Genomic DNA, 12,782 nt, shown 5'->3' on the forward strand with positions numbered 1-12,782 from the left:
TGGAACAGTGACAAAAAGATCACTGCTCTATTTGGTAGAATTTTGGGACTTTAGTTTCACGCTTTGGTTTGCACGTGATATTTGTCTACAATTTTCAAAACTTAATTCTACACTCACTTTTGAAAATTCAATCCAAGGCGAGAAAATTTGGACTAACCGGTTGTCCTCCCAGACGTCTGGCCAGTTAACCGGAATAGTGCATTTTTTTTTTTTTTTTTACAATTGCCACCTGTTATTTTTTATATTTTAAATAAAAAAGATTCGGAATTTTTTTAAAATTTTTATGAGTTTTGAATAAAATTATGAGTTGTGTGTTTAGTTATGAGTTGTAAGTTTTTGCATCAAATATCATATGTCACATCAAAAATTCTCCAATCAGTTCAAAACTCTTTTCAAAACTCATTCACCAAACAAATTTTTCACACTAAAATCATAATTCTAAAATTCACAAACTCAAAATACAATTCCTATTCTCAAATCATATTTAGAAAACTCTACCATGCGTTACCTATATTTTTATGATGGTATAACTCTTTTGTGTGTAGTGAAAATTCAATCATGTGCCTAATGCAACTCTTTTTTGTGTCAAAATTGCACTAAAAAATACGCATATTTGTAATACAATTATTTTTAACTATCTCACATATTTGTAATTTTCTCCTTTTATTATTATTTTTTATTTTTATTTTTTTGGCAAATTTCAATTTACTCCTGTGGTTTAGTCCATGTGCAGATTATCCCCATCTCATTTAAAAATAAGCACATAACCTCTTTGTAATTTGTGGATTGAAGTGCACAATTAGACTAATTAATGATTTAATAAAAAAATAAAATACTAGTCATATATATAAGTAACCTGTATGTGTGAATTACCAATATTTTTATTGTTTATTTAGAAGGCAAAATGCACTTAACCGCATATGCTTCATTCCATGTACAATTTACCCTTTAAAATTTGAATATAAACATATAATTCTCTTATGTTTATCACATGCTTTACACTTATCGAAATGTTTAACAGTGTATTCCAATTCACAAATTATAAAGAGGTTCAGTAATTATTTCCAAATAAGAAAGGAAAATGTGTACATAGATAAAAGTACAATGAATAAAGTAAATTTTGTCCTATATAAATATAGAATAAAGATTGAGAATTCTAATTTTAGAGTTCTAAATGAGCTCTAAATGGTGGGATTCATTTGTGATGTGATATGTGTGCTTATGCTATATATATATATATATATTTTTTAAACTTACCACATAAGTAGAGTTTTCTTTAAAATTTAAAAATTAAAACTTCCTATCATTATTGTTATATATATATATATATTGGTATGATTTGAATAATAAATTTTTGGGAAACGTAGAAATGGAGAGACCAATATCGCTCCTTGGGATGCAATTTTATAAAATGTACTTCATTATATGTATGCATGTGCAGATTTTTGGATTACAAAAAAAATATATTTAGTGGTCCGCCGGAGGTAAATTCATTTTGGTATTTTAACTTAAAAATTGTTGGTTAAAATAATTATTATTAGCATTTCATGAATTATTTTGAATCTTTAATTTTTAGTCTTTTTTTTATTACAATAATAATCTCAAATAAAATTACTAAAAAAGATATCATTAATTTTGAAACACTCCATCTCACAATTAGATTCACACATAACTACATCATGAATTAGGATTTATGAAAGCACCCACTTTCATCATCACCCATCCATCTTTTCCAAATCTCACATTCAAAACTTACCCACCCTTAAAATCTTGAAAACTCTTTGATGGCAATATTCCGGCGATAACGGTAGCAACCATTTGATTACTTAAACTTCTCCAGCAATAACAATGAGTGAAAGTTTTTTTGACAACCACAACTCTATAAGACGAGGAGAGTACAACAATAAAAGTTTAGAGGAATTCATAACTTTTATGGTGTTCTTAACTCAGAGGAGATTGACCTTATAAGGATAAGTTTATTAAGAAAATGGCAAAAATAATAAAATCTATTTGTCATTTTTTTGAAACTGAACTCCTGAACATATGATGGAAATTTAGAAACACGGGCCCAAACATTGTTTATTTGTTCAAGACCCAGCAACCAACATTTATTATTTGTTCGGAAACTGGTAACCGAACATTAATCACGGAAGAAAAGAATGAGGCGGCAAAGAGAGAAAGAGAGAGAGAGAGCAGAGACAGTAATCACATTTGACTCTTCTTGTTCTTCTTCATTAGTTTTGATGGAGTTTTTGGAAGAGAGATTTTTTTAGAATGTAGGAGTGCACATTCAATTGAATGGGTAGAATGTTTTCACAATAATAATTTTGGTATTATTTGAAGAGAGAAAAAAATTTAAAACTTTTCAAAATTTATAAGAACCTAAAAATATAAAAGATCCAAAATAATAAATAGGATGGTAATAATACCATTCTACTTGTATTATGTTTTGAGAGACAATTTAACACCCATCAAATAATAAATAATGTAAAACAATATTACAAGACTAACGAATAACTGCTCCAAAGGAATAATTTAGTGGTCCACAGGAATAATTTGAAGGGGTTCCCAATCCAACAGGGAGTTTATAGCTGGCACTCAACACATGGTCAACACATTGGATTTTACACCTTTACACAATTACTGTTAAATCCCCTTTCTAACAATTATATTACATTACCCTTTCGGTGATATACAAAGGTAAATTGCTAACAAGGGATCATCTATATGAAAAAAAAAAAAAAAGAAAAAAAAAAAAGACAAGACGTCATTTATTTCAAAATATTTTCAATGATTTCTATAACAATTATATTACATTACCCTTTTGCTTATCTACAAAGGTAAATTGCTAACAAGTGATCATGATTCATGTATATGAAAAAAAAAGAAAAAAGAAACAAGACATCATTTATTTCAAAACATTTTCAATGATTTCATTTGTTTTTCTAATTTTTCATTGTTTCTAAAAGATTTTTATACAAATTTTAATATTAAATAATTCTTCAAAAACACGACGAGTAAGAGTTATAAGTGGACGTTAAGTTGAGAGTCCAAAGCAAAGATTAAAGATATATAAGCTTCATGATGGTTTTTATTTGAACCATCACTCAATTGTTATAAGCTCACATGTTCTCATTGTTTAGTGGCTCCCTTTCATCATTTTAAGAGTAAGTTATATATATCTTATACTTCACTCCTCCAAAAAAAAAAAAAAAATTAAATAAAATATAGAGCCAACACATATCAATTCCCACATCATGATATGAAACATGTCTTTATGAGAGATTATAATTTATGTGGTGAAAAATATGGTAGCTGCAACATTATTGAGGTTTCGTTTGGAAAGTGTATTGACTTTTTAGTTTTTTGACTATTTTAACGTAAGGTTAAAAAAGTTTGTTTGGATTGGCTTTTTTGAATTAAAAAAAAAAAAAAAAAAAAGTGAAATGGTTATGATTTAGATATGACATTTTATCTTATTGACTTTTTAATTTATTTTATCTTTTTAAAAATAAAAAAGCCACCAAACTCATTTTAACCCATTACCAAATGAGGGCTGAATAAGTCATCATAAATCAAAATTAAAAAGTAGAAAATAGCTGTCACGGTGATTCTTATGTAGCATGGTAAGTCTTTAAATATGATAAATTTTACACAAATACATTACTTTTATTGCATCAAGACACTTGAAACGTAAAATAAAATGATAAAATAAAATTAATAATGCATAAGTACTTCTCAAAATAAAATTAAAATTGTTGGAATAAGAAGGAACTTACTGAAATTAGGGGTTGGCCATTTGACCTTTGTAGGTCATGACTTCATTTCCATGCAACATTTACCATATGAGTTGTTAAGAAGAAAGTATTGATAATTCATTTTCATTAATGCCCTTTTTTCTTTATATGTCAGTTGCATTGTTAACCCCTTAAAAGGTTGATGATGTTTGGCCCCTTGACTTTTGAACCACATGTGTGATTTTTTACACAAGCAAAAATCAACACATTGCCCATGAATCTGACATATATCCATGTGATGTTCACCATGATCACTTGTGAGTTTTTTTATTTTGTCAATTGCATGTTAGGACCCAAATCTGTAAACAAAAGCAATTAGAATTCTTAATTTTTTTTAAGAGAATTTGATACTTTCAGTGTTTGTTGTATGTAATTTCCTTTTCTTTTGATCAATCCTATAAATTACATATATTATAAAAATTATATCAAATTAAATATTTAATTATAAAAGAAAAAATATAAACACATGGTGACAAACATTTAACAATTTCAACGAATGTACGAAAACAAAAGAAAGACCACAAATGAATAAAATGGAAAAGATTCACGTTGGTAGAAAAATTGTATCTGTGATCTTGTAGTAGTATGCGAAGACTCTTTAACCAACAAACTAACTCATTTTTTATATATGGTTATCGTTTCACAAGTGAGTCGAGATTAAAAAATATATAAAAAAAAAATTAATTAAATAAATTAATAAAATAAAATATTATATTATATTTAAATCATTATTTTTTTTTTTTACAAAAACAAAAATATCAAAAAAAAGTCAATTTTTTTTTTTTTTTTTTTTTTAACGAAACTAATTTAACCAGGCTAAATTACTTAAAAAACAAAAAAAAATCAAACTAGAAAAATTATTCGCAGACAAACCCATAATGAGATTAATGGGTTAGTTTCATATTGAATTTATCATGTATTTTTAGGGGAAAATTACAAATCAGTGATTAAGTAAAAAATAATAATTACATTATAGATGAATTTTTTTTTGTTTCTGACACACATAAAAAATTTGTACCAAACACAATAAAAACTTGCACCATTCAAACCAGAAATGTATACATTATGAAAATCTAAATATTTTTTTACTATCCTACTAATTTATAATTTATCCTATTTGTCATGGCCTCTAAGTAATCCAAATCCATGGTGAGAGGGTAAAAAGCATAAATCTGGACTGAGCTAGGACTAAGTAAAGGTGGGCTGAGTTGTGGGCTAAGTAAAGTAGGCTTCACCATTGGGCTTAGTTAGCTCAGTCTTAAATAACCCAGAGCCCAGCTGGAGTATGTCGAACCAAGGTGTAGGAAGCTGAAAGGAAGAGCCGAGCTAGGTAAAGCTTGGTCGAATCTACCACTTAGCATAGCAACTTTAGCTCGGTCATTTGTCATACCGAGCTAACCTCTTAAATGTGTTACCTCGGTCTTTTTGTCATACTACCGAGGTAAAACCATTTCACTTGGTTAAAACAGTGATAAGGGTATTAAGGGATAAGCATCATCCTTTACAAATGTGATTCCTAGGAGGACTCTGCATTGCAGAATAAGAGTCCTACTAGGATTGTGACAGGTAAAACCTACAAAAGCTCATAACAGAACCTTTGCAGAGGTATTGCAACTTGGATTCCCGAATACATAGAGTTTTTGTTTATTTGTCTATTTTGCTGACTTAGGCATCGGAAAGGTATACGGCACACACCCGCCGGCTAGCTCACGTTTGTGTTTTCAGGGAGTAAAGTGATGACGTTTGTAGGAGCGCAGACTTGATCAACAGGATTATACGAGAATATTATTTCGTGCTCGTACAATTGGCGCCGTCTGTGGGAATTACAGAAAGAACAAAACCTTTTGATCGAGTTTTTCTCTCTAGATAAAACCAATGGCGCACAATGAAGATTTGCCGCAGTCTGCTATCGACGGACAAACCCCGGAGGGGGATGGAAGGCGCGAAGGTTTACCTTCTATCCCACTTATGGCGGATCTAGAACCCCAGCGATAGAACCCCCGGAGGGATGCAAGGGGGAAGACGGGTTAATAAAGAGGTGGAGGTTGGACCCCCAGGTTCTGGAGGATCGGGTTAGGGAACAAGACGAGTTAATAAGGAGGATGGCGGCAAACATGCAGTCAATGAAACGCTAGATAAAAGGAAAAGGGGTGGCGACAGAAGAGAGGCGCAAAGGCAACATGCCTTCTCGCCACTCAGAAGATCGTGACAGGCAGGTCACACCATCACAAGCAGAAAGCAAGAGGCAAGAGCCTTAGAACAGGCGATACGCAATCAAGGACTTCCAGGACTCGTTACTCCAGGTCTGAGAGAACGAGGACTGAGAGGTCATATATGTCACGACCCCATTCCGCCCTTAGTAGAATGGTGCCGTGATGGCCAGTAATCCGAGATTACCAAAGGCCAACTTACAAAGATTCACACACAATCAAAGTATACATATGGGGCTTTCATGTGCGGAAGCAATAAATTTAAATCTAGGTAGTCCATAAGAGCTGTGCATAGATCAAATGAAATGACATACATTTTAATATGGTTTACAACTTGGATACAAATAAAATAAAGTACATATTACATCTTGATCAAAAGGCTTCTCAAGCCGACATATACAAAAGAAGTGAATTAAAACTAAGAAACATAATCTTCAATATGATACAAAATATGAATCAAAACATCTTGCACATAACATCTTAGGCGTCACCGTCTTCTTGCTCGCCACCTACATATATATAAAGGGGAGGGTGAGCTTGGATACTCAGTGAATGATATAATTAATAAAGGTTTGAATGAATGATATCCGAGATCTTTATCAAAACAATACATATCATAACTTGTAACAAAACATGGGATGAATCGAGTTCATCAATCAAATCTTTCAAATCTTCTTGGGATGTTTAATAATATCTATATAATACATGGGGGATGACATTCCAGACAAAACAAGGGAATAATCGACCCAGAATCGATTAGACAAATCCACCCGCACAAGGCCGTCGGTGGGGCCATCCGTACAAGACCGTCGATGACAAAGATCTCTCAAACATGGTGCTACATGGGCTTATAGTCCCCTAGCATAAAAAGACTTTCCAAGAATGGTATCAAAACAAGATAATATTTGATACAAAACTAGGGATAATCATTCATACTTGAACAAATCCTTTTCCAAAACGAAGCAAAGCTTTATCAAAACTTTATGACATAGCTTTATTAAAAATACCACTCACATAGCTCTTCGGGTGAAGGGATTAAGGCAAGGATCCAAGACCTACAAATACATAATAAAGTCTACTGAATGCACTTCAAGAAGACAAGAAGAGATGCTCAAAGATGGATATGAAATGCATTCTTAAAACAAGCTTTACATGAATGAAAATGATCCCGGCATTTCTTTCCAAAACCAAGTCAAGACAAAGTAAAGCATGTTGGGAGTTAAATCACTGTTTTTCATCTAGGGAAAACATGCTGGGTACCAACCAGGTCCTGGAATGGATGCACAAAAATGATCTAGGCAAAATGACCTAGCTGGGTGAACTCAGGAGGTCTTGGCCGAGGTCCCACACCTCTTGGCCGAGGTGTGGTTACCTAGGCTTCGGTGTGCTGCTGTTTGCCGAGGTGTTGCAAGGTGCCGGCAATGGTGTACCATGGTCGGCCTAGGTGTGCAGTGGTTAGCCTAGGTGTGCATGCAAAATAGGCTAAGGTGCAAGTGATCATGCAAGGTAAGCCAAGGTGAGATACGATGCTTGGCCTAGGTGTGAGATCTAGGCAAGAGTGGTCTCTGTGACCACACCTAAGGAAATGAGGTCTGGAAATCTAGGTTTCTTCCCTTGAAGAACATGAAGGATAAGAACATGAAGAACATGAATACTAAAATCATAACTTCTTTATTCAAAACTTGAGATTTCATGAGATGAGTTCGAAAACATGGACCTGGGTACCCATACTTGAAGATTTCATGAAAACAAACACAAAAACATGGATCTTGATACAAACTTTCGGATCAAAACATGGTTTTATTTCAAGAACACATGAATATCATTTTCTCTTTCTAAAACAACTTTAAATCAATGCATGGCTCATGAATCATGCTAGATCATGCAATGTGATCGGATCAACATAAAGAATAACAAGAGTAGATCAAGAATCTAATCTCAAAACACGGATATAACGGTTCAAGGTGTGAAGATTAAACTTGGAAATCTACTTCTCTCTCAAGAACTCCTTTTCCTCACTTCCTAGAGCTTCTATCTCTTCTAGGGTAAAGATATGACAAATGATGTGGGTTTCCCACTGCTAGCTGACTTAACCCTCTGCTGGGACACGTGGCAACGCCAGATTGGGTCTCCTCAAAAGGTGACAGAATGACAAGACAAGGGTATGACAAAGTGTGTATAACAAGCAAGGTGGCATGGGCACTCCGGCAGATAATGATCTCAGATTAGGACATAGGCATCGGTAAGAAGGTTTCAATGATCTCGGCTAGGAAGGATAACACTTGACCTAGCTGTGCCACACCTCAGCCTAGATGTGCCACACCTCGGTCTAGGTCATACCAGTCTAGGAACAAGATCACTAGGTGCAAGGATCAAAGATCTAGGACACCTAGATGATAACATCTCGGCCTAGGTGATGCACACCTCGGCCTAGATGATGACATCTCGGCCAATATGCCAGGGTGAAGGTGGAGGTCAACCAAAGTGGTTCCAAGATAGTTCTAGGTGTTGGCGCTTGAAGGTCTAGGTGTAAGAGGCTCAAAGGTGTGACCTAGGCTTAACATGACCTAGGCTTGGCATGACTTAGGCTTAGCATGACCTAGGCTTGGCATGACCTAGGCTTAACATGACCTAGACTTGAGACAGCAAGGGAGGAAACAAAGCATGCAATCAACACTTAGGCAAGTCACATAAGCACAAAACAAGACAGGGACCTTTACTTAGGCGAAACAAGTCAAAGTCTGCACGTACAAACTTAACTAGGCAAAATCATATAAATGCATATGAGCATGACTACGACAGAGTGAGGGTTGTTACAGTATACATCGAGAAGCACTTATTGGCCCTCGTACACGCATCGGACGACATCAAGGCACTCAGAATTTCCTAGGTCTACGGACCTACGAACGGTACTGGAGGAGAGGGCCCGATGAAAAGAAGACACAAGGGCTCGTGACCTTCGCAGAGTTTCAGTCCTACAGCGATTGGCCCCTAGGACACACGGGAGCATCGAGGTAGGGATGCCAATACCGCGCCTTGCTTATGAACTAACGGATAAGGTATTAGCAAGGTTACAGAGCTCGCTGTTCATTGCAGCGATAGAGAACGCACCACTACCTTCGGGCTTCCACCAGCCCAAATTTACCACTTATGAGGGGAAGACAAACCCCTACATACACTTGAGCCACTTTCGCCAGGTTATAGCAGTGTACCGACAGAATGAGGCCCTGATGTGTATCTTGTTCCCATCCAGCCTTGGCAACCTAGGTCTAACCTGGTTCGAAAGGCTACCAGAAGGCAGCATCGCCTCATGGGCACAATTGGCAGAGGCGTTCGTGACTAAGTTCAGAACGAACACCAAGACACCAGTGGAGATCGATCAGCTACTCTTCATTTGACATGAGCGACAAGGAGACGTTGAGATCCTACAACAGTCGATATTGGGAGACTTTCAACCAGAAAAGAGATTGCCCAACAAATCTCGCCATCGCGCAATACAAAAGGGGTCTACCAGTTGGAAACAAATTGAAGGACTCAATTACAATGATGCCACCCCTTACGATGGAGGCCCTAATAGAGAGGGTGCACCAACATATCCGCATGGAGGAAGATAGCGCCTAGGCTAAAGTAAAATCTGGCTTCACAATAATGCCAAACAAAAAGACTGCAGTAAAAGTCAACACGGTAGAACAACCAAACAGGAATGGGCGAGGCAGGCGAGCCAATAGGGAGGACCTAGAAAAAAGAAGGTTAAGAGTTCGCACTACCATCACCACCGTGTTCAATAAACCCATCTATCGAATTCTCAGCGAGATAAAGAATGAACCCTTCGTTTGGCGGCCAGCCAAGTTGGGAGTAACACAAAAGGGCTACGACGAGAGGTCCCACTGCACCTTCCATGATGAGAAAGGGCACCTAACTGAAAACTGCACACCCCTGAGGCAATATCTGGAAGAATTAGTAGCTGCTAGTCACCTAGACCAGTATATTAAAGGAGGAACACAGCCAGCCCCCCAGGACCTCAACGGGCCAAACAGGATGCCGGTGGACGAACCACCCCAAGGCGTAATCAATGTTATTCATGGGATCATTGAACCTGAGCAGGTATGTGAACTCAGGGGGATGATAAAGAAGGCAGAGCACCTGAAAGAGGTACTAAGTGCACAACCCGCCATCAAAAAGGGCAAAATAGAGGCTACGAACGTCATATCCTTCTCAAACAAGGACCTAGCAAGGCTACATTGCCCTCACAATGACGCACTGGTAGTAACTTAGCGCGTCAAGAACTTCGACATCAAGCGAATCCTGATTGACTAAGGAAGTTCGTGCGAGATAATGTATTATGAAACTTTCAAACAGCTGAAACTAGCGGACAAAGACTTGGCCCCTGCAACATCCCCCCTAGTTGGCTTCAACTCAATACCAGAACGGCCAGTAGGCAAGATAATCCTCCCAGTCAAAGCTGGGACCATGACTAAACATGTGGAATTCTGGGTATTGAAAGTCCCTTCCACTTACAACATAATCCTGGGAAGAACATGGTTGCACGCCATGCGATCAGTAGCATCAACCTACCATCAAGCACTGTAGTTCCCCAACAAAGCCAGAGTAATTAAAGAGGTCTTGGGAGACCAAATCATGTCAAAACAGTGCTTCGTCACAGTAAATGGCAGCCGGGCTACAAAAGGATATGTACAGATGGTAGAAGAGCCTGAGAGCAATGAACTATTTGCGAACGTTGGCAAGGCAGCAGAACAGAAGGTAGTGGAGGACTTGGTTGAGGTAAGGGTAGATGAAAAGAACCTAGAAAGGTTCTTTTTGCTAGGTTCATCTTTGTCTAGCACTGAGAGAACTGAGTTAATGGAATTCTTAATCTCAAATATCGAAGTGTTCGCCTGGACGCCATATGACATGCCTGGCATAGACCCTACCTTCATCTGCCACCAACTTAATGTCCACCCAAACAGCAGACCAATCATACAGCGCGCTCGCAGATCAGCACTCAACTACGCGAAGATAGTGGCGGAGGAAGTGAGAAACTTGCTGAAGGCAGGAGCCATCAGAGAGGTGCATTATCCCAGGTGGATATCCAATACTGTAGTAGTGCCAAAGAAGAATGGAAAATGGCGTGTTTGCGTGGACTACAAAGCAGTCAACAAGGCATACCCAAAGGATAGCTTTCCCTTACCCAGGATAGACTAACTGGTAGACTTGACAGCAGAGCACAGTCGACTTAGCTTCCTTCATGCGTATAGAGGTTACCATCAGATCGCTATGTATAAGCCAGACTATGAGGTCATATCTTTTACAACGCCCAGAGGATTGTATTGTTACAAGGTCATGCCCTTTGGCCTAAAAAATACAGAGGCCACATTCCAACGGATGGTCATCAAAATGTTTGAACCATTGTTAGGCAAAACAATGGAGGCTTACATAGATGACATGGTGGTCAAAAGCAAGGATGAGAAAGACCATCTCAGGGACCTAGACGAAATGTTCCAAATACTAAAGAAGAACAAGTTGCGTCTAAATGCATCTAAGTGTGCATTCGGCGTAGGATTAGGCAAATTCCTAAGCTTCCTGGTGACCAACCGAGGTATAGAAGCAGACCCCTCTCAGATCAAAGCAATCCAGGATCTAGAGAGGCCCAACACAGTAAAAGAGGTATAGCATCTCACTGGCCTAGCTGCCGCACTCAACCAGTTCATAAGTCAGTCATCAGACAGATGTCGACCATTTTTCCAAGCATTGAAGGCCAAGTTTGAATGGGATGAAGAATGCGACCGCACCCTAGAGAGCTTGAAAGAGTACATGACCTCTCTTCCATTGCTAGTAACCCTAGTACCTGGAGAAGAACTCTTCTTGTACTTAGCAGTTTCACAGCATGCGATCAGCGCAGTGTTGGTCAGAGCGGAAGGAATCCAACACCTGCCTATCTTTTATGTTAGCAAGACCTTACTGGGGGCAGAAACCAAGTACCTACCATTGGAAAAGCTGGCCTTAGCTTTGATGATGACCTCAAGGAAGTTATCACATTACTTCCACGCCCACACCATAATCGTCTTGACAATTTTTCCCTTAAAAACTTTGTTTGAGAGGGTGGACTTTTCTGAACGAATCTTGAAATGGGTGATGAAGTTAGGACAGTTCGATATCAAGTTTCAACCTAGAACCGCAATAAAAGCCCAAGCTCTGGCAGACTTTGTGGCTGAGTTCACACCAGGAAGCCATTACATCTACCCAGTTGACTTAACTGATATAACCGAAAAAGGGATGGAAAGTGCCGCAGGAATTGCGCAACCCCCCAAACAAGGCACCCGGCCACATCCCAAGTCATATTGGATTGAAAAAAGGGAGAAAGAGGCAAATCGTGCTATACCTAGCAAAGACTCATCAACAAGTAAAAACTTGGTACAGTCAGATAATGAAGAGCAAACCCCACCAGTAGGCATGGACTTGAAAGAAAACATCAGCAACACTCATAACCCCAAGACATCATCGGATCCCTCCACTTGCTGAAAGCTATTTATTGGAGAGATGTGGAAGCTCTTCGTAGATGGAGCATCCAATAGGCACGGTGCAGGACTTGGCATAGTCCTCGTCTCACCAGATGGCCTGATAGTGGAACAAGCAGTCAACCTTGGTTTCCTAGTATCAAACAATGAAGCAGAGTACGAAGCACTTCTAACAGGCCTAAAATCAGCACTCTTCATGAAGGCCACCGAGCTAATGGTTTACAGTGACTCCCAGCTGGTAGTAAACCAGATTTCAGATG

At 37.8% G+C, this 12,782-nt stretch overlaps 1 protein-coding gene across 1 annotated transcript; it reads left to right on the forward strand.

Annotated features, from left to right (window-relative positions):
• Positions 1-9,655: 9,655 nt before the first annotated feature.
• LOC145799346 (uncharacterized) lies at positions 9,656-10,597 on the forward strand. The gene is made up of 2 exons (XM_082888907.1): positions 9,656-10,111; positions 10,367-10,597. The coding sequence occupies exons 1-2, from the start codon at positions 9,656-9,658 to the stop codon at positions 10,595-10,597; spliced, it is 687 nt and encodes a 228-aa protein (XP_082745033.1).
• Positions 10,598-12,782: the final 2,185 nt, after the last annotated feature.

The sequence above is a fragment of the Camellia sinensis genome, chromosome 9, assembly GCF_055761805.1.
Source record: "Camellia sinensis isolate YWXY chromosome 9, ASM5576180v1, whole genome shotgun sequence".
Lineage (NCBI taxonomy): Eukaryota > Viridiplantae > Streptophyta > Magnoliopsida > Ericales > Theaceae > Camellia > Camellia sinensis.